The sequence below is a fragment of the Labrus mixtus genome, chromosome 19 (assembly GCF_963584025.1).
Source record: "Labrus mixtus chromosome 19, fLabMix1.1, whole genome shotgun sequence".
NCBI lineage: Eukaryota > Metazoa > Chordata > Actinopteri > Labriformes > Labridae > Labrus > Labrus mixtus.
The window spans coordinates 18,815,276-18,835,680 of record NC_083630.1 but is presented as its reverse complement, the minus strand read 5'-3'; the positions used below and the strand labels follow the sequence as shown (position 1 = coordinate 18,835,680).

Sequence of the window (20,405 nt, the reverse complement as noted above, 5' to 3'; positions counted from 1 at the left end):
TTGGTTTAATTTCTGTGATTTCACATTTTCTGTTTTGTCATGGACAGCTGTTGACTTTGTTTTTGATTATTTTACGGCACTGATTTTCAGATAATCTGTGACTTGTTAGTAAACGCTTGAACCACTGATGCTCATCATGTGACTAGCCTGATGAAAATTAGCTTTGGTTTTAAAACACGCATGAACCGAACCATTCATTGGACGTCGCTTCTGAAAGGGTGAACGTTTCTATTCATGTGTCACTATTGAAAAAATAAATAGGCAAGGCCAGTTTATTTACAAAGCACCACTCAAACGTGAAGCATTCAACGTGCTTTACAATGAGCATGGAAAAACATCATTAGGCAAAACTAAGACGTAAAAATTAAACATAGTTCAAATAAGAAATAGACTAAATGAATTATTAATAGTGTTTTAAAAACTGATTAAATTCAAAGAATGAAGTAATCAAAAAGTTCTCAGATTTTAGAAAAATGTAACAAAGTTTTAAAAGTGTTTGACTTCCAGCAAAACAAAGAAAAGATCCAGTTCAGATATGAAATGGTCCACTGTGCCTTGTAAACACACGAACAACGGAGGGTTGGATATCGTTTCTGTACTAAAGTAGAATTAAGATCAAAACAATCACCCGACAAAGAATAAATAATTAACTAGGCTTGTGCTGACACCCAGTTTAGCCAGCCACTTAACACCAAGGTCAAGCAGTGGAGAGAGAGAGAGAGAGAGAGAGAGAGAGAGAGAGAGAGAGAGAGAGAGAGAGAGAGAGAGAGAGAGAGAGAGAGAGAGAGAGAGAGAGAGAGAGAGAGAGAGAGAGAGAGAGAGAGAGAGAGAGAGAGAGAGAGAGAGAGAGAGAGAGAGAGAGAGAGAGAGAGAGAGAGAGAGAGAGAGAGAGAGAGAGAGAGAGAGAGAGAGAGAGAGAGAGAGAGAGAGAGAGAGAGAGAGAGAGAGAGAGAGAGAGAGAGAGAGAGAGAGAGAGAGAGAGAGAACCCAGGAGCAGGACTGAGCCGTGGTCTAAGACTATGTGGCCCAACATGATAAGAGACGTGAACAGTGGAGAGGAACTCTCCGTGGGGACAGAGAAGGTCGGAGGCTTTCTACCAAAAATGGACATGACACGAGTATAATAAAAGGAAGGACACTGACTGTGGCACTGAATATTCCACCGTAGCCTCGCCTCAAGCCGCTGCATGACCTGTCTCTTTATGTTAGCTGTGATCTCTGTACACAAGTATTAAATGTATTATAAGGAAGTACGCTTTCAGTTTGACTTCCTTTTACTCTTCTATTTGACGGGACTGTGGGAACTTAAGTAGAGCTGTTAATGTTGTCCAGGCCTAATGAGGATATGCGAGAAAGAAAGGAGCCGAGTCAGCATGTTCAGTGTGCAGGCTAATGGTGCTGTGGAGGTGCTAAAAGAACATCTTGTGCAGTGTTTCCCCTACCATTATATTAGGGGGGCGGCCCGCCCCCCCGAAGGTCAAGTAAAAAAATAAAAAAATATTATTTTAGTTTTTTTAAGATTTATTTTTGGGCTTTTTATGCCTTTTATTGTAGGGATAGGATAGTGGATAGAGTCGCAAATCAGGGAAAGAAGTAATTTAAGGATACCTTTCCGATAGAAAAGGACAGCTGTCATTAAAAGTAACACATGAACACCAAGATTCCTTCAAGTGTTTGTGTCGGCATGTCGGCTTGTCCCCACCCCCCCAACGCTGTAAACCTAGGGGAAACACTGTTGTGCATAGATGGACTTATATGTCCTACACACCCCTCTCTTCAAACTTTAACTGCACCAAACATAAATCTTCACATCACCAAAAATGATCAATGGCCCGTTTTCCAAATGAAAAACCCGCCTGGATGTGAGGAAGCTCACTATGTGACGATATGCCCGCATGTTGACACACACTCAGAAACATGCACACTTATAGACTTGGTGTAACGTGCAGAAAGGCCGGCCAAGTAGAATTTCACACTTCCTTCCTACTATGTGAGAAAGCCCCGCTCTCATAACATTTCAGATGAATTGGTGTTAGTTGTTTCAGTGTCAGTGACTCACAGAATGTGGGTGTGATATTTCCTTTGAAGATCGCTCCGAGACATAATGTAGTAAAAGGAAAGCACAGTCAGAAGCTTGATGGAAGGGCATTTTTATATTCTTCAGTTCATCAGATATCGTGATACATCATTTTAAGATTGTCTAGCAATATATCGATTATTGCAGAACGGCTGTATCGTGATATTACCGTTATCGTAAGGTATCATGTGGTAACGTATCTTATCGTGAGCTACCCTGTGACCCCCAACCCTCAAACCTAGTTCAAGTAATTTTTAAGGAAAATAGCCTAAATTTTCTGATTAATTTTGAACTCAAGTGTCAAACTCAACTTGCTAAAACGTTGAGATTTTTTCTAACAAATTTGTGATGCTTAGCAAGAGGAGTGTGTGGGATTTTTATGTTTATTTTATTTTTTTAAATGAGAGTTGGTTGTGGGAACACCTCCTTTAAAACACAAATTGTATACCTTTTTGAAATCTGAATATTTTATGTTTTCTTTACACCTCTATACAGTAAATGGAGACTGACTATCTTTGAGTTGTGGACAACCCAAGAAATGTTAAATCTTGATTTTGGAAAATTACCAATAATTGTAAAAAAAAAAAAAATGCTTTAAATGTCTTACATTTTACAGACAGAAGGGTAATCAATTAACAAGAAGGATGATTGACATGGTCAGTTGCAGCTTTAATCACAGCTCCAGTTGTCTCATTCTGGGATTACAAGTCTGTATAAAATTAATATCACTTTTAATGACTCTCAGTGTAGCTATTCACTGTGGCAGACGGTAATCTGTTCTCATCATCTATTCTCTTTGTGTGCATTATCTCATCCATTGCCTCATAAAAATGTCTGGAACCTGACGACCTGCCTGCGGATGATATCATCAGCTAACTGAGCCCTGCTGATGTCACCTGTCCTTGACTTATGATTATCTTACAGAGCACCTAAATATGGAGGCAAATTGTTCTTTTTCTTACCCCGCTCTGCCCTCTTTCAGGCGTACTGTAATGGAGCTTTATGACTTTGTGGGGACACATTTTGAAAACACAAGTTGGGACAGTTGATTACAGAGTTATCAGGGCTAACAGGATCTGTTAGCTTAGTAATGCTAGAAAGCTTTTTTTCAAACACTGAATGCTAATCTAATCTTATTTGACTTCCTGTGCTAGTGTAGGCATTGCTCTCATTTGCAAGCGGGGATGGCGACGGCGAGTGGGCTGTGGTGTCTGACTCATTCCTCCTCTTGTGTTCCAGGTACAAGCGAGTCTTCTCAGTGGGGACGCATGGCATCACCACTTACAACCCAACCACGCTAGAAGTAACAAATCAGGTCAGTGAGTATGCAGCCTGTCAGAGAGGTTCCTGAATGAAGCGGCTACAGCTCGTCTTTGCTCGTGCTATCAGTGTCTCACAGATGCTTGTGGGACGCGCTGCTCTCGGATGCATGTCACACTTAAAAATCCATTTGCAGGCTTCAGCACATTGCTGTCTCTTCAAAAGCTCAAACGCTGCTCTTTTTTTTTTGTATTACGTGTGCTCAGCTGTTAAATAAGCTTTTGGTTCTACAGCGATTAAATATGCAGCAGCATGTCTTGACACTGATTAGAACATGAAACATGCTGTATACAATATCAATTACAAAGTAAACCTGACTCAGTATCAGACCCAGTCAGACAAACGGATGTAAAAAAACAGCATCATGGTTGTTTAAAAGTAATAAGGAATAAGTACACTTAATGCTGTAAAAATAACACTGGTAACCAATAATAAGCAGTAGATTACCAATTACCTGTTTATAACATATAGTAATGTAACTTTCACAGTTAGAAGGACATAGTAAGTTATTGTCAGTGTACAGAATTTATAACCAATTACAAATATTTTATATTTTTTCATGTTTACTAAATTATAAGTCATTCACTTTTTTTATCCTGAACGCTGCTCACACAGGATGAGTGTCAGTCATTGACAATTTCACTCATTTGAAGCACTTATATCTGCTAATAATCCACTATTATAATGTGTTTAAGCAAGCAGCAACCTCTGATAATGAAAATAAAACCAATGTGGAAGTGCAAAAAACTGCAGTTCCTCGACTGTCCACTAGAGGCGGGCTCTAAAAGCCAAGGAATCCCTGTTAGAGCCTTTCTTTTACAAAATTTTACAGCATAAATAAATATTTTTTTTGTCTGGATTTGGTCTCTGTAGCTCTTTTTCCATTATTGGTAAAAACTGTCCAGGGGGTTAAAATGTGAAAAATAGAGTTATGCATAGTTAGGCACTTGACTGACAGATGGTCTTTTAGCTGTTTGCCAGTTCACTTCAGCTTCATCCCATTACTGCTTAGTTGAGGTCATTATTTCCAATATGGCTACCGCCATCGTTTGGCTTCATCACAACTCTAACGTTTTGACGCCTCTGAGACCAATCCAACGTTTTATATAGTCTAGACTCTATGGTTTTAAATAATTCATACAGAGTTGATGAATACCAAATAGAATGGCTGTTTAAGAATGTGTGTACCCTGCCTCTGTCTGAATTTACCCAAGTGTTCATCCCTGTGATGTTGCTTTTTGTGTCGCCAGTGGCCTTATGGAGACATCTGTGGCATCGGCCCAGTGGGAAAAGGTCAGGGAACGGAGTTCAACCTCACATTCCGCAAAGGCACCGGCAAGAAGTCTGAAACGCTCAAGTTCTCCACAGAGCATCGGACGGAGCTGCTCACAGAAGCACTGGTGAGGAAAAACACTCACAGCTGCGTCACTACACAATGACTGAACAAAACCAGATGCTCATGTTACACATTAAAAAGGCTTTCAGAGTTAGTCTCTGATGTGGCTTGTCCGTGCTTTCTGGTCGTGTCATGGGCTGCACGTTTTCCTGTTTGGTCTTATAAGGAAACTGCAGAAACAGCAAAGTCATTTAATATACGAGGCACTGTTTGGGAATGCAGTGTTTGCCAACACAGCCCTTTGACTCGCTGTAGGTGTTTATCACAGACGTGAATCAGCAGATAGTGTGTTGCTGTGAAGAAACAATTTACCTTTACTGAGGCTTTTTGCAAAAGCACCAAGAAAGGTTATGGGCTAAATTTTCAGTTTTTGGAATTATGCAGATGTTAAACACAGATGATTTTAGAGGTTGTAATAACTTTCTGTTTCAATCTTTTTCTTGTTCGCAGAGATTCAGAACAGAGTTTTCAGAGGGAAAGATAACTGGCAGGGTAAGTTACACGATCTATACAAATAAAAACTGAGTCTATGTTTTCCTCTGTTGTGACACAAAAATGAGAATCGTACAACACGTGTGCCGAACAGCGTTTTAACTGCTACAAGCACCACTGGAGTGACGCGAGGAAGCCTGTGAGTTTAGAGGTGACGCCAGGCGGCATCGACCAGATCGACCCGCACACAAACCGGGTGGTGTGCTCCTATGACTATCGAAACGTAGAGGGCTTCGTGGAGGTCTCCGATTACCAGGGAGGATTCTGCATCCTGTATGGGGGCTTCAGCAGGCTGGTATGTGTCCGCACAGTTTGTATGTGTGGGTTTATGTCCGCTGGATGCTTCAGGGCTTAACAGCATTTCTTGTTGCCTCTTTCTCCCAGCATCTGTTTGCCTCGGAGAACCGGGATGAAATCATCCGCAGTGCCATAGAGCATGCCGGGAACTTTATTGGTATCACGCTACGGCTACGGAAGGAGGCGCTGACATTTGAGGACTTTGTGACGGACCGGTTGGGAAAGTACAGCTCAGATGAGAGCATCACCTCGCTGGCTGAGTTTGTGGTGCAGAAGATCACTTCTCGGCACCCGGTCAGTGCGATCTTTAACTCAAATATTGAAGTAATTTCACAAACTGCACCCGGATTTCCTTATTATCCTGACCATTACAAAAAACCGCATCCGTCTTCAATAGGAAGTTTAAACAGTCATATTGGAAACCAGCAGAATATTTCAACAGCATTTTCACCAAGATCCTGCTCCCAAGCGGTTTCTATGAAAGCCCTAAAGGTTTTAGATGTGTCAGCATTATGACTCATGTTTGTTCTGTCTTTCTTTAGGAGCCTGTTAAGCGTATTCTTTGCCTGACAGAGACGTGTCTAGTGGAGAGAGACCCAGCCTCCTACAACATAGTCACCCTCAAACCCTTTGGAGAGGTGCGTACTCTAAACTACTGTGACATCGTTCCGTAAGACATTTCTGCAGGACCATTCAAAACATGTAGTGCTGTCATGTCTGACTCCTGTGAAGATAAAGATGAATTGCACTCTCTTTGTTTCATCATGGATGAACTGCATCACTACGAGTTCACAGCTTTGATCAGACATATGTTTTGAGTTCTCCCCTCCCTAAACCTTTTGTCACCCATCTCCCTTCAGGTATTTTCTCTCATCTGTGACGCAGACAACCCTCAGGTGTTCACAGTTGAGTTCATCAGAGGTCAGATCAGGAAGTTTTCCTCCACAGAAAGGTAAATAGACCTGACGCATGCAAATCATGTTTCTCTATTTACATAATGTTGTCGTGCGATCAGTTTTTGGTTCATCATTATAGAGATGGTTTCTAATGCGTTTAGCTGACTGTGTATCTGGTGTCTGCAGGGACTCCCTTTTGGCCAGCCTACTCGATGGAGTCCGAGCATCGGGCAACAGGGATGTGTGTGTCAAAATGGCCCCCACCAGGAGAGGACAAAGATGGGGCCTACTGAGCATGCCTGTGGATGAGGAAGTGGAGAGTTTGCATCTGAAATTTCTGGCAGCACCTCCAAGTGAGACCAAACTCTTTGTCTCCTGATTTTCATGAACTAGCTTTTATAAATTGCTTCACGTCATTTGAGATTTATAACTGAGCCGGTGTGTAATGTTAGCCATACAAGCATCACCATATTTTGACATGCATTAACACCAGAGGAGGATGAAACCTAGTGTTTTTTGATGATCCCGTAAATGTCATCCGGCCTACATCAGATCAAAAATGTCCGTTTGTGTCATCCAAACTGAAATGTGTGCTCAAGTGTTTCAGTGGAAGATGATCAACAGGATTTCTGCTAATTGTCAGCATGTTTGCATGGCTTTAATGAGAATGTTAACATGCTAACATTAGCATTTGCCTCAAAACACCTCTACCTAGCCCAAGTTTAAACTTCTCTTATAATACAAGAGTGAAAGAGATGAGCATTTTTTGAGTAAAGTAAAAACAACCTCCGAGGTCGCTGGTTCTTCAAAGTTATTTTTCTGAGTCCTCAAAGACTTTCTACCATTTAACCGTTAGTTAACTCAAAATCTTATAAACTATAAATATATATATTCAATATGATTCTAGTGAACATCAAACCATAATGAAATATAGATGTCTGTTTGGATACCACGGCAACAAAAGACACCAAATATTGGGTTAGGAGGTCCAAATTGGGATTGGGTAACACATTGTTGCCGAGCCTATAGCCTCTTAGTTTCACTTTGAGATGATCTATTGTTTGGGTTAATTGTTCCATCCCTCCTTCCTTTGCTTAGATGGAAACTTTGCAGATGCAGTGTTCAGATTCAACGCCAACATATCCTACAGTGGAGTGCTGCATGCAGTAACCCAAGATGTGAGTGTGTTCACCTACTGCGTGATTTACGTCCTTCCATCTGCTTGTGCACGAGGACTCCCGCTCATATCCTCGCCTTCATCTCTTTCTGTTTCTCGCCCCTTTCCTCTTCAGGGTCTTTTCTCCGAGAACAAAGAGAAGCTCATCAACAACGCCATCCTGGCTCTTTTATCCCAGGAGGCCGAGCTGCCGGCACTTAACGCCGAGCTGGAGAGCCACTTCCAGGCCATCCGAAGATTGGTGGCCTCCAAGGCGGGCTTCCAGGCTTTCACCCAGCTGCCTAAGTAAGGATGCAGTGGTTATCTCTCGTTAAACTTGAATTTCTTATTTATGCAAAGTAAATGTTTTGTAGAGCTGCTGGTAACAGGCATGCTCTGTCATTCCAAGGTCTGGTCAAGGGTCTGGAGTCACAGATGCAACGTAAATATGAATCCATACATCTCAGTCTGCCCTTTTGCCCGTCTGTTTCTTATCCTTCTTGTTCTTGTTCTCCAGAGTCTTTGTTAGCTGTCTGCTGGTCAGCATTCTCCTCTTTTATCTTTATTTTGCTTTCATCTCAGGCTTTTAGACCGGCCCAAGAGGGAGGTTATGTCACTCAGTCGGGCTGTCTTGCCTCGATTTGCCTTGACCTCTTCTCTTCATCTGTACATCCATCTCTCTGCCCATTCTACCCTTCACATGTCTATATATTACAATACATGAGAACCTTACATTCTCCGTGGGTCACTGAGATGTATGAGAGGAACTGTATTTACCGTTTATTATTTCTTCCTTTGAAGCAAATGAGCCATTATCGGCTTTCCTGAAAGATTCATTGCAAGAGTAGCTTGGTGTTTCCCTCGCACAGCCACTAGAAACAGAAGACTATAAATAGATAAAAAGTTTATTTTGCCTTCAGAGGAAGCCTCTTTCATATCGTTAAAGTTATTAGTTCATTAGAAGTTGTGACACTTGACGAGCAAAGAGAGTAACAACAAACTTCTGAAGCAATGAATTCTTTGTGTATCCAACCCCAGACCCCTTTGAATAAATCTGTTTTATATTCTGTTGTACATCAGTGTTTTATAAGTGCATGTGATGTTGAATCTGTGACTGTATGCTATGTGTGTTCCAGGTTCAGGGAAAAGTTGGGAGTAAAGACGGTAAAAGCTTTAAAACGGAATAACAACGGTGTGACACACGCTGCTGTAGACATGCTCTGTGCCCTCATGTGTGTAAGTATGTCTTTAAATCTCTAGACATCAACAGAACGCATGCACAGAAATCAAGTATAGACATAAGTTTGTCTTTTTTTTTTTTTTTTTCTATCCAAGGTTGGAAATAATGCTCAGTATTGATTTGTATTCGTCTGTGTGGCTGAGCTCTTTTTCTTTCATGTGCCTCTGCAGCCGATGCATGATGACTATGACCTGAGGCAGGAGCAGCTGAACAAGGCTTCTCTGCTTTCCTCCAAGAAGTTCCTCGAAAACCTCCTTGAAAAATTCATCACAAATGTGGTACAATTCTTTGTCTTCTCAGCAAGCTCTGTTTGCAGCCAGAGATTAGAAAAAAAATACAATTCTCAGTTGTTCACATCAGAACTCCTCCTGTTAGACTTTTCCCCTTGAACTTACCTCTGATCCCCCCCCCCCCCCCCCCCTCCCCTTTTTTCTGTTTCTTCATCTTTGTTTTCAGGACCATGGTTCAGGAGCCTTGGTCATCAGCGCCTTACTGGACTTCTTAACGTTCGCCCTCTGCGCCCCCTACAGTGAAACCACCGAGGGGCAGCAGTTCGACATGCTGCTTGAGATGGTTGCCTCCAATGGACGCACATTGTTCAAACTCTTTCAGGTAGCCGAAATTGAATTGGGATGTTCCTAAAGACTAAATTCCCTGACATCTTATGAGAGTTTAATTGAACACATTTTTATGGTAAGGACAATTGATCACATTTTACCCAAATCATATTTTCATTCCACCTCAATAATGCTCTGTGCATTATAAACTTTGTGCAGTAACCTCGAAAACATGGCAACCACTCTCTCAATAGAAATTAACAAATACTGGCTTGTTCATACCCTACTGTTTAATTAACTTATCTGCACTTGTTATGATATATTAGAAGTAATTAAACTGGTATAAATTCAGCTGTTCTTGTATATTGAATTGTATTTTTCTCTTAGCATCCCTCCATGGCCATAGTGAAGGGGGCAGGTCTGGTGATGAAAGCCATTATTGAGGTAAGTCTTTCTGTGGGTGCTTTACAATGTGAAAGATCTTTTTAGTAAATGTCTTAAGTTTTCATATTTAATCATAATCAACCTATGTTTCTACATTTAGGAAGGAGACAAGGAAATAGCCACGAAAATGCAGGAGCTGGCCCTGAGTGAAGGAGCTCTTCCAAGACATCTGCACACTTCTTTATTTACTATCAGTGCCGATCAGAGGATGCTTACCAACAGGTGAATCCTCAATCAAATCCACACTCACACACTGTCATTTTTAGTCAGTGGGGTTGTTCCCATGCTCTTAATTTACTAATTAAGAACAGAAAGTGCTTCTGACCGTACTGCTCCTCTGCTTCAGACGATGGATAGCGTCTCAACACCTTTTATAAAATGTCCTATTTAGAGCCATTATTTTTTAGTATAATGAGTCCAGGGACCGCCCGGACTAGCTGCGCGTTTATCCTATCAGGTGCATTCATTGAGGTTACATCTATTGCGAAACCTACAATGGGTGGAGAGGTTCAGGAGAAAATCGGAAACAAGCCCATTTCTCAGTGGGTATACGTCCATCAAGCGGCGAGTTGAGTGCTCTGGCGTTCTCGCCTGAAGCAGTGGAGCTGTAACATAATGCTTCAGGAGATACACAAGAAGATTCTTTTCTCTCGATAAATCATTGAAAAAAACGCTCATCTGCCAATATTTTTTTGTTTGTTTATCAGGCAGCTGAGTCGTCACCTCGTGGGCCTGTGGACGGCAGAAAACCCCGTCGCCATGAACCTCCTAAAGAGGATACTGGTGAGTTCAAACAAATGTGAGCATCACGTATTGATGCAGGTTGAAAAGGACTAACTCTTAACCTGTTTCACTTTGCCTTTTCACTCCCAGCCCACAGGCCTGCTGGCTTACCTGGACAGTTCTGATCCAGTCCCGGAGAAAGATGTGGACAGAATGCACATCCGGGACAACTTGAAAATTGCCACGGTAACTAAAACAACAATTGACATGTGTCATTGACATTGACAAGTTTTTCAGAATTGACAAAAATTTCCTTAAGGGCCTGTGTCCATAAACAGTGGACAGAGCATCTTTCTCTGTGTTGTAAGACTTATGCAGACTACAAACAAAGGACTGGGTGGGTTTATTTCACATTTTGTGGGTCGTTAGACACTCAGGTTACCAAAATATATGTTTTATTTTTCACAACATGTCCCCTTTAAAGCTGAAGATTTAGGGTAATTTCTTCACACTGTGAAAATAGATGACCTTTATAATGAGTTAAATGGTGGGCAGAAATGTTTTATATTTGTCTTCCACAGGACCAGCTGAATCGCAACAAAGTGCCCGAGTGGCAGCTGATGGCGGGCAAAGCAGCCAAAGAGGTGGAGAAGTTTGCCAAGGAGAAGGCCGATCTGGTGCTGATGCACTGGAGGGATAAGATGGGGATTGCCCAGAAAGAGGTGAGGTCATATTTACCTTCACAAAGGCACCAGACAGCCGGTGTACCTGTTATCTTTCAGAGAAGCTGATGATGATGATGATGCTGCTGCTGCTGCTGCTGACTTTAGTTGCTAAGGTGTCTCTAACCGTTGTTGCTCCTCCTGCTGATGCTGAACAGTACTGCAGGATCCAGATGCAAACACAATAACACTCTTTTCAGCTGCTGCTGCTGCTGATGTTCTGCATGGAGATGCTGCCTGGCCTTAGGGAACCAGTTTATGTCCTGACACGATCACATTCGACTTTTCTCGCATTGTTTTAACTGCTTCTGCAAGTTTTCACTGTTGATGCATAGCAGACATTTTTTCTTTCGCCATGACAAAAGCTTTCTATTGCAGGTGTGAGGTCTGAGTATAAAGGGAGTATTATTTATGTTCTAAGGTCACTTATCTTGAAGAAACACCCGGTCATGTCTAAACTGGATCTGACAGAAGTTGGTGTAAATCATGGCACATTAAAGATGTGTGTGTGTGTGTGTGTGTGTGTGTGTGGTGTCATCAGAGGTGCCTGAAAACACTTTAGATATTAATGTTCTCACAACTAAACCTGAATGCTGCCGGGCTTTCCTTTTCTTCCTGTTCTGTTCTCTTATATTTTCTTGCTTACACAGAATACTCCTTAATCACATCCAAAAATTTCGTCTTTGCCACACCTGCTCCATTTGTTGATTCTCAGATCTTATGTAGGGAAACATTGAATTAGTGCATCGTCTGCTAATACATCTGGATTCAATTAGTAAGTCTGTTTCTTTTAGTGTGGATTCATCTCTGTTTGATCAGAGGAACAATAATCTCTCTGTGTTGTCTCTGCCCCACCCTCCCCTTGTCTTGTGTGGTTTCTCTGCTGTCAAACAATGCAGCAGGACAGAAATAACCTGGTAAGTAGGATTAACAAATGGGATCCATGCTGTTTGCTTTCCATGTTCTCTCTCTTTATCAAACAGTTTTTTTTCCACCTTCATGTGACATATTGAGTGTGTCTTTCTTCATTCAGAAAGGTGACGACCTTTAATCTAGACGGCATTTCTGAATGTTATGAAATAGATGCAAGAGAATCAGAATCGGTTTTAATTGCCAAGGACATTTACACATGCAAGGACTTTGACTTGGTGTTTTAGTGCAAAACTGTTAAAGTGTTGTCGTAGTAACAAAATGTACAAAAGGTTCAATGAAGGAGTTTGAAAAAATCTTATAGTGTAGATAAAACCCTGAGCCATTAGGCTGAAGTTTTAGCATCTGCTGAGAGATGGTGGTCGAAGCTGCGCCACAGTGTTTATAATGCATGTCACAGACAAACTCTCCAGAGATTTGGACAGGAATTTTGCCTCTGTATGACCTGAAAACAAAATGATCTGTAATTTAAGTCTGCAAATATGACTTTGATATCACCATTATTTATAGAACGAGGTTAAATCAGGGACCCACACATTGTCCAAATGTGTGGAGACGGTCTGGGTCATTAAGTGGGACAGGGTGTTTTTACATCTTAACGAGCAGCTCTTGCTGCCTCTTTTAGGGAGGACGCCTTGTTAACTTCCTCCCAAACGTGAAACTTTAATCAACCTTAAACAGTGGACTGCACAATAAGCTTGTTCCCCTCCCGATCTAGCTCATCATCTATAACTTAGCAGATAGTGGGCACACATTGATGAGCTATTCATGGAGCTGTTTGCTTCAAATTATAACTCAAGAGAATCAAAAAGCCTGACGTGTTATCCAAAGCAAGTCTCACCTTGCAAGAATGTGAGAACACGCTCAATACTGGGATCCCATCTCTGTTTTTGTGTTTCATAACCTTGTCTTATTCTGTTTGTTTTGTTGGTGCGGTGATGACAAATGTTTTCATTTTGGTTGGTTATGTTTTTTTCATGTCATTTTTACAACGTCTGTCTTTCTTCAATCCCAAAAATATTTCTCTTGTCATACACCTTGGTTTCATTCATTCCATCTGCGGTGCATTTTGTGTGTGAAAATATTTCATGTCGTCGCCTTTTCTTTTTTCTTTTTTTTTTTTTGACTTCACACCTCTCTCTTTGCTGTGAGCTGAAAGAGGATGATTGCTGTGTAATATGATAAACTGTCTTTAAGCAGTTCTTGTTTATTTCCAGAATCCAAACCAAAAACCGGTCATCCTGCGGAAGAGACGGCAGAGAATTAAGATTGAAGTCAACTGGGAGCTTTTCTACTACAGGTTGAAAATGTCTCCTCTTCTCTCTCGCTTTCTGAACTCTTAAAACCTCAAACATTGAGGTCTTGTTATCGGCTGAAACAAAACTTTCCCAGCCTGCCATCCTGACCTGGTCTTCTGTCTTTTTTTTTTTTTTTTTAAGGTTCCAGCTCGATCACGCTAGATCCAACCTTATCTGGAACCTGAAAACCAGGGAGGAGCTGCGGGACGCTCTGGAGGGGGAGATGCGTGCCTTCAGTGTGGACCGTGAGCTGGGAAGTGCCACCGTCATCTCCTGGAACCACCAGGAGTTTGAGGTTTGTGCTCAGCTGAAGTAATCTACACTCCCTGCTCCTTACTTATCATCAGCACCAGAAGTAGACTTTAGTTTTTTTTTCCTGCAGGCCAAAGTCACACACATAAACCAACACTAACACATCATAATGTCCTATTTGCAGGTGAGATACGAGTGCCTTTCAGACGAGATAAAGATCGGGGATTATTACCTGCGTCTGCTGCTTGAGGAGGATGAAAATGAAGAATCCAATGCCATCAAGAGATCGTAAGATAACAAAACAAAAACCCCAACCGACTGCTCCAATGATCTTCTCGAGACATGATTCACTCTCCTCTTTCTCTCCCTCCTCTCAGATATGAGTTCTTCAATGAACTCTACCATCGCTTTCTGCTGACACCCAAAGTTACGATGAAGTGCCTGTGCCTGCAGGCGCTGGCTATAGTCTACGGGAAATGCTACGAGGAGATTGGCCCCTTCACTGACACTAAATACATTGTGGGAATGCTGGACAGAGTGAGTAGAAACACTCTGCAATAGCTCCTGAAGTTTTTTTTTTTATATCATTAGATGAATCCTGAACCTGAAATCTTCTTCTCTTCACAGTGTACAGACAAACTGGAAAGAGACAGACTCATCCTCTTCCTCAACAAACTCATTCTCAACAGGGTGAGTTATTGAAAGCAGCCATGCTTTTTATTACTGCCCTTTTCATTTTCATGCATTCTTTTCTCTTTGCCTGGTGTAATTCTTTATTTCTTCCCTGCAGAAAAACGTGAAGGAGGTGATGGACTCAAACGGAGTGCGCATTTTGGTGGATCTGCTCACTTTGGCCCATCTTCATACGAGCAGAGCTACAGTGCCCCTCCAGGTAAGAACCCCATGCTAATCATATATACAGAGCAGGTCTAATGATGCGATCAAACCTGCACAACACTTTGATGTTTTCATCCTCCACAAGCCTTGGATGAGAATACATTTAATGTTGACCCATGTGTGAAACTCATAATTAATCCGCCATGAGTGTCTAAAAGAGGTTATTTTAATTTCCACAGAGCAATGTGCTGGAGGCATCGCCTGACATGAAGAGAGAGAGTGAGAAAGAGTGGTACTTTGGTAACGCAGACAAGGAGAGAAGAGGACCTTTCAGTTTTGAGGAGGTATGTAAGAAAATAAAAAAATGTTTACTGTGAAATCAGTTGTAATTTAAAAACAGCTTTTGAAAATATATCTGGATTTTACATGTGTATCTTAGTTATACTTTACAGGGATGAATGATTTCTTAATTAATTCTTAATTATTATTATTATAATTATTATTATTTAATTGTATCACCATTATTTTTCATTTTGTTGTTGTTGGTTTCTTGCAGTTTTCTTGTTAAGTACTCATCTTTGTGTTTGTTTTTTTTCACTTCTCCAGATGCAGGAGTTTTGGAACACAGGCGTCCTGACAGCAAAGACACGCTGCTGGGCTCAGGGGATGGACGGTTGGCGCCCCCTGCAGGCCATCCCGCAGCTGAAGTGGTGCCTCCTGGCCTCGGGGCAGGCAGTGATGAACGAGTCAGACCTGGCTACATTAATCCTCAACATGCTCATCACCATGTGCTCATACTACCCCAGCAGGTCTATAGCAGAAATACATCCAGAAAATAAGTTCCATATCCAGGATTATTATAATCTATTAAACAATTGAATACAATTATTTGATTTTCCTCAGGGACCAAGACAATGCCATTATCCGCCCGTTACCGAAGATAAAGAGGATGATCAGTGACAATGCTTGCCTCCCTCACATTGTCCAGGTAATGGCACTGCATGAATGAGATTTTCCTCTTTACTTATTGTAATTGCTAATGAGATATTTTAATGGTTTCCTCTTTGTACTGTTTCCTCCAGCTGCTGTTGACGTTCGACCCCATCCTGGTGGAGAAGGTAGCTAACGTTCTGTACCTGGTGATGCAGGACAATCCGAACCTGCAGCGCCTCTATTTAACCGGAGTCTTCTTCTTCATCATGATGTACACGGGCTCCAACGTGCTTCCTGTAGCGAGGTGAAAACATGCAGCAAATGGCACATGTGCACCTTGAACCAAAGGAAGAATGTCTTTGGTCTTTCAAAGCTGTTTCAGACATCCATTCCAATTTTAAAGACAAGAATGCATGCTACATGCTTTTAATTGTTTAATTAAAAATACCCCGTGTTTTCTGTAGGTTCCTGAAGTACACACATCTGAAACAAGCCTTCAAATCAGAGGAGGTAAGGATGAATCATTTGTACTGAGGACTCATTATGAGGTTAAAATGTTATCATAGAAATATATAAGATTTTACTCTTTCAAATCAAATGTGTCACGTGTCTTTCCCTCCCTCTCAGTCTAAGGGTCAGGACATAGTGCAGCGTAGTGTTCTGGGTCCAGTCCTGCCTGAGGCCATGGTATGTTATCTGGAGAACTACGAGGCCGAGCGCATCTCTGAGATATTCCTCGGAGAATTCGACACACCTGAGGCCATTTGGAGCAGCGAGATGAGGTACACATTACTCTGTATTATGTCTTGGAGTTCTCTTAAAGTCAGTGTAGAGTAAGTGTAGTGACAGTCTGTGTGGAGTTTTGAATAGATTGTGTTTGAACGCTCTGTTTCAGGCGGATGATGATTGAAAAGATAGCTGCCCACGTGGCTGACTTCAGCCCCAGGCTGCAGAGCAACACGCGGGCCCTCTACCAGTACTGCCCCATCCCTGTGATCAGCTTCCCTCAGCTCGACAACGAGCTCTTCTGCAACATCTACTACCTCAGACACCTGTGTGACACCACCCGTTTCCCCAACTGGCCAATACGAGATGCTGTAAGTCTCTTTTTTTATCCTTGTATATCTGCCCTTTTTCTTTCAGCTTTAAACACTGTGTTTAACACTGAATGGTCTTTATCATCCGTACAGGTGAAGCTGCTGAAAGACACACTTGAAGCCTGGAAGAGGGAGGTGGAGAAGAAGCCTCCCTCTATGTCTGTGGATGATGCCTATGAAGTGCTGAACCTCCCTAAAGGACAGGGGCAGTGAGTGTCCTTTGATTTGTTGCCTTTTTTGTTGTACTCTTTTTCATCTTCATTAGCAAGCAGAAATACATTTGGAATATGTGGGTGGGATGCTCGAGTCAATTTATTTTCAATCTTTGATGTTTTGGAATGACTCAAAAGATGTGTTGTTTTCAGGCACGATGAGAGTAAAATCAGGAAAGCTTACTTCAGACTGGCGCAGAAATACCATCCTGACAAGAACCCAGAGGGGAGAGTATGTACCAATATCACCACTGACATATCTTTTTATGTGCCCCCCTGTTTTCTGGCTTCATCCTCTTATTTTATTTTGACATGTAACTTTCAGGACATGTTTGAGAAAGTCAACAAAGCCTACGAGTTCCTCTGCACAAAGTCTGCAAGAATCCTGGACGGCCCCGACCCGGAAAACATCATCCTCATCCTCAAAACTCAAAGCATCCTGTTCAACCGACACAAAGAAGGTTTACAGACGGATTCACTTTATATGATTCTCTATTCTTTAATTTAACAGAGACAGGTTACTCTTCTGACCACTTTGTTGTCTATTCACAGAACTCGAACCGTACAAATACGCCGGTTACCCCATGCTAATAAAAACAATCACCATGGAGACCGATGATGGGCAACTCTTCTCAAAGACCTCCCCTCTCCTCCCGGCTGCCGTCGAACTCGCCTTCCACACCGTCAACTGCTCGGCTCTTAATGCAGAGGAGCTGCGCCGCGACAACGGCATCGAGGTAGATTGTAAAATATCAACCAGCCTAATTAGAAAATCATATCCTTTTAGAAGTATGATTAAATGATTGTGTTTTTACAGGTGTTGTTGGAGGCTCTCTCTCGCTGCGTTGCTGTTCTAACTGCATCCAGCAAGCCTGAAGACATGGCTGTACAGGTACAAAGTCTTTAATCACATTGAGCCGACTTTCTCCAAAGAGACCAGTCATGTTCTCCTTGCAGTGTCTCCTTTAACACTTTTTATGTGCCACAGGTGTGCGGGCACATCTGTAAATGCTACAGTGTCGCAGCCCAGTTTGAGGAGTGCAGGGAAAAGATCATCGAGCTGCCAAACATCATCCGAGATCTCTGTCACATCTTGTTCTACGGAAAGGTGAGAATCCTGCAACTTCGGTTTTAACTTAAATATTCTGAGTCTTCCTGGAGGTTGCCGCTTGATGGGAGTTACTTTTTGCACCAAGCAGCTCCTACTGCCTTTGCTTTATTTGTAGTTTCATCATCTGTTCTCAATTAAGAAACATTCAATTCTGCATGCACCTTCGATGTTGGCTTAATATCGACACTTAAAAGGTTTTACAAAGGCGGATTTCTCTCCCTCTGTTCCTCTCAGGGTCTCTCAAAAACTGCTGCCCTGGCTGTGCAGTGCGTGAGTTCCTTCGCAGTGGATTACTTCCTACAGACCCATCTGTACCACGCCGGCGTGCTCTGGCACTTGCTGGTCTACCTCTTCAACTACGACTACACTCTGCAGGAGAGCGGGGTGCAGGCCAACCAGGAAACAAACCAACAGGAGGTCGCAAACAGTCTCGCCAAGCTCAGCCTCGTCGCTCTCAGCCGTCTGGGAGGCTACGTCCAGACTCCACACACCCCAGACGGGAACAATCCTGTGTCAGAGACTAACGGCTTCGTGGGCCAGCCTCCAGAGAACCCCACCATCCGCAAGAGCTTAGCGGCCATGCTGACACCGTACATCTCAAGGAAGCTGGGAACTGGATCTCCTCCTGAGGTATGCTGTGCAGGTGGAGAGTGAGGGCTGTGTTTGTACACTGTATGTCACACAGTATTTACAACAGCAACAAAAAAACACAAGCTGAGTTCCTCCTGGCCTGTTTTTGATTTAGGTCTTAAAGCTGATGAATAGCAACTCGGAGAACCCTTACTTGATCTGGAACAACGGGACACGAGCCGAGCTGCTGGAGTTCCTGGAGGGTCAGCAGGAGGGAAACATCAAGAGGGTATGCATCACATCTTTACTTTTTTCTTTCCAAACTTTATTTGTTACCTTACCTTACGCTTAGCCAATACCTAAAACAGTTTATACAGTAGCTGTCCAGTCCAAAGACTTAGTAAAACATGGAGTAGTCTCAGTTACGTCAACTTTTGGTCTCTGATGAGGCGTTTTGAAGCCGCACACCTTTTGGAAATGCTCACTGCAGCTAACTTTTGATCAATCTAGTCACAGGCAACGAGGTGGAGTTGAAGAGGGCCTTCAGCATTTTGGCAAAAAGCGTCAACATGCCCCCACCTGTCAGTAAATTTGCCTCGCCCCCAATAGTGCTCATTAATGTATGACTTAAGAGCCTTAATATAATAAAATAGATGAGTTTTAAGGAAATTAATTCTCCTTACATTTTTTGCCAATAAATAAATTAGCTATTCAGACCTTTAACTGTTTTTATAAACCTTGCAGTAAGCTTGTTTGTTCATGCTGTAAAAATGGGTATTTGAATATCAGCTCAAATAGAGACTCCTGGGCTACTGGAGCCTGCCTCAAATGGACACTTTAGGAACTGCACCTGTTTGCATGTCTGCATTGACTTTAATTCTTCTTCAACATCGAAAGTTGCCGCTTGCTCAAAAAATAGAAATTTTATACTTGTGTATTTTTGATAAGACATCAAGAAGTTGCTCATACTTTCCTCTCTGGTGTCTTTGTAGGGAGAAAATGATAAAAGCTTTGGGGCAGAGTTTGTCTTCAGTGATCACAGCAAAGAGCTGATTGTTGGGGAGATATTTGTGCGGGTTTACAATGAACAACCAACGTTTCCTCTGGAGGTGAGTATCGAAACAAAACACTCTATTTACAACAATGACTAAAAGTCCATTTCAATGGTAGGAGCTTTCACATCCTATACTCTACTTGGTTTATTTTCCGTTTAAAATAGACTTGAAACGATTTGTAATGCCACAACTTGTTTTACCATCTCTGTTTTTTAGTACCCCAAAGCGTTTGCAGCCAGCTTGTTGGACTACGTGGGCTCCCAGGCCCAGTACCTGCACACTCTGCTGGCTATGAGTCAGAGTAACAAGGTTGAGTCCCAGCAGCACGCCGAGAGGCTCCGCTTTGCTGAGATGGCTTTAGAGGCTCTTCGCAATGTCATCAAGAACAACCCTGGTGAGATTTGACACTCTCTCCTTCTATTTGTCTGAGGTGTCTTACTCACCGGCGTCTTAATTCTGGTGCTCGTCTGTAATTTCAGGTTCAGAGTCAGAGTGCATCGGACATTTCAAACTGCTCTTCTCTTTGTTGCGGGTTCACGGAGCTGGTAGAGTGCAGCAGCTGGTTTTGGAGGTAGAGGATCTCGGTCCTTTTTTTCTTATTGCTGTTCTCCTTGATGTATCTCTACATTGTAGAAATAATGTTTTTTTTTCTCTTCAGGTTGTTAATACAGTGACATCAAACCAGGAATGTGTTAGCAACATCGCCGAGTCGCTGGTGTTGTCCAACCTCCTGTTGCTGCTGCACTCGCTCCCCTCCAGTAAGAAGACATTCAGATATCAGACTCTATTT

The 20,405-nt window shown here is 42.3% G+C and overlaps 1 protein-coding gene across 5 annotated transcripts in view; it reads left to right on the top strand.

Moving 5' to 3' along the window:
• Window positions 1-20,405, top strand: part of LOC132994582 (dnaJ homolog subfamily C member 13) — a 33,093-nt gene that overhangs the window by 7,803 nt on the left and 4,885 nt on the right. For 2 of the 5 annotated variants that reach the window (XM_061065029.1, XM_061065026.1), the window contains exons 3-47: window positions 3,317-3,392; window positions 4,648-4,797; window positions 5,244-5,285; window positions 5,380-5,580; window positions 5,670-5,876; window positions 6,125-6,220; window positions 6,443-6,534; window positions 6,665-6,831; window positions 7,577-7,656; window positions 7,771-7,940; window positions 8,044-8,076; window positions 8,771-8,870; window positions 9,045-9,152; window positions 9,331-9,486; window positions 9,819-9,875; window positions 9,976-10,097; window positions 10,583-10,658; window positions 10,749-10,844; window positions 11,180-11,320; window positions 12,220-12,237; window positions 13,468-13,550; window positions 13,690-13,843; window positions 13,985-14,088; window positions 14,178-14,337; window positions 14,428-14,490; window positions 14,591-14,692; window positions 14,877-14,981; window positions 15,244-15,446; window positions 15,541-15,625; window positions 15,720-15,874; window positions 16,035-16,080; window positions 16,198-16,352; window positions 16,466-16,667; window positions 16,761-16,876; window positions 17,033-17,111; window positions 17,205-17,340; window positions 17,432-17,616; window positions 17,697-17,771; window positions 17,868-17,987; window positions 18,225-18,620; window positions 18,736-18,849; window positions 19,553-19,669; window positions 19,832-20,009; window positions 20,095-20,186; window positions 20,274-20,373. In XM_061065029.1, coding sequence (XP_060921012.1) covers window positions 3,317-3,392; window positions 4,648-4,797; window positions 5,244-5,285; window positions 5,380-5,580; window positions 5,670-5,876; window positions 6,125-6,220; window positions 6,443-6,534; window positions 6,665-6,831; window positions 7,577-7,656; window positions 7,771-7,940; window positions 8,044-8,076; window positions 8,771-8,870; window positions 9,045-9,152; window positions 9,331-9,486; window positions 9,819-9,875; window positions 9,976-10,097; window positions 10,583-10,658; window positions 10,749-10,844; window positions 11,180-11,320; window positions 12,220-12,237; window positions 13,468-13,550; window positions 13,690-13,843; window positions 13,985-14,088; window positions 14,178-14,337; window positions 14,428-14,490; window positions 14,591-14,692; window positions 14,877-14,981; window positions 15,244-15,446; window positions 15,541-15,625; window positions 15,720-15,874; window positions 16,035-16,080; window positions 16,198-16,352; window positions 16,466-16,667; window positions 16,761-16,876; window positions 17,033-17,111; window positions 17,205-17,340; window positions 17,432-17,616; window positions 17,697-17,771; window positions 17,868-17,987; window positions 18,225-18,620; window positions 18,736-18,849; window positions 19,553-19,669; window positions 19,832-20,009; window positions 20,095-20,186; window positions 20,274-20,373 — 5,513 coding nt within the window. The remainder of the gene's footprint in view (window positions 1-3,316; window positions 3,393-4,647; window positions 4,798-5,243; window positions 5,286-5,379; window positions 5,581-5,669; window positions 5,877-6,124; window positions 6,221-6,442; window positions 6,535-6,664; window positions 6,832-7,576; window positions 7,657-7,770; window positions 7,941-8,043; window positions 8,077-8,770; window positions 8,871-9,044; window positions 9,153-9,330; window positions 9,487-9,818; window positions 9,876-9,975; window positions 10,098-10,582; window positions 10,659-10,748; window positions 10,845-11,179; window positions 11,321-12,219; window positions 12,238-13,467; window positions 13,551-13,689; window positions 13,844-13,984; window positions 14,089-14,177; window positions 14,338-14,427; window positions 14,491-14,590; window positions 14,693-14,876; window positions 14,982-15,243; window positions 15,447-15,540; window positions 15,626-15,719; window positions 15,875-16,034; window positions 16,081-16,197; window positions 16,353-16,465; window positions 16,668-16,760; window positions 16,877-17,032; window positions 17,112-17,204; window positions 17,341-17,431; window positions 17,617-17,696; window positions 17,772-17,867; window positions 17,988-18,224; window positions 18,621-18,735; window positions 18,850-19,552; window positions 19,670-19,831; window positions 20,010-20,094; window positions 20,187-20,273; window positions 20,374-20,405) is intronic. The other 3 variants (XM_061065028.1, XM_061065027.1, XM_061065030.1) reach the window with 3 other exon arrangements.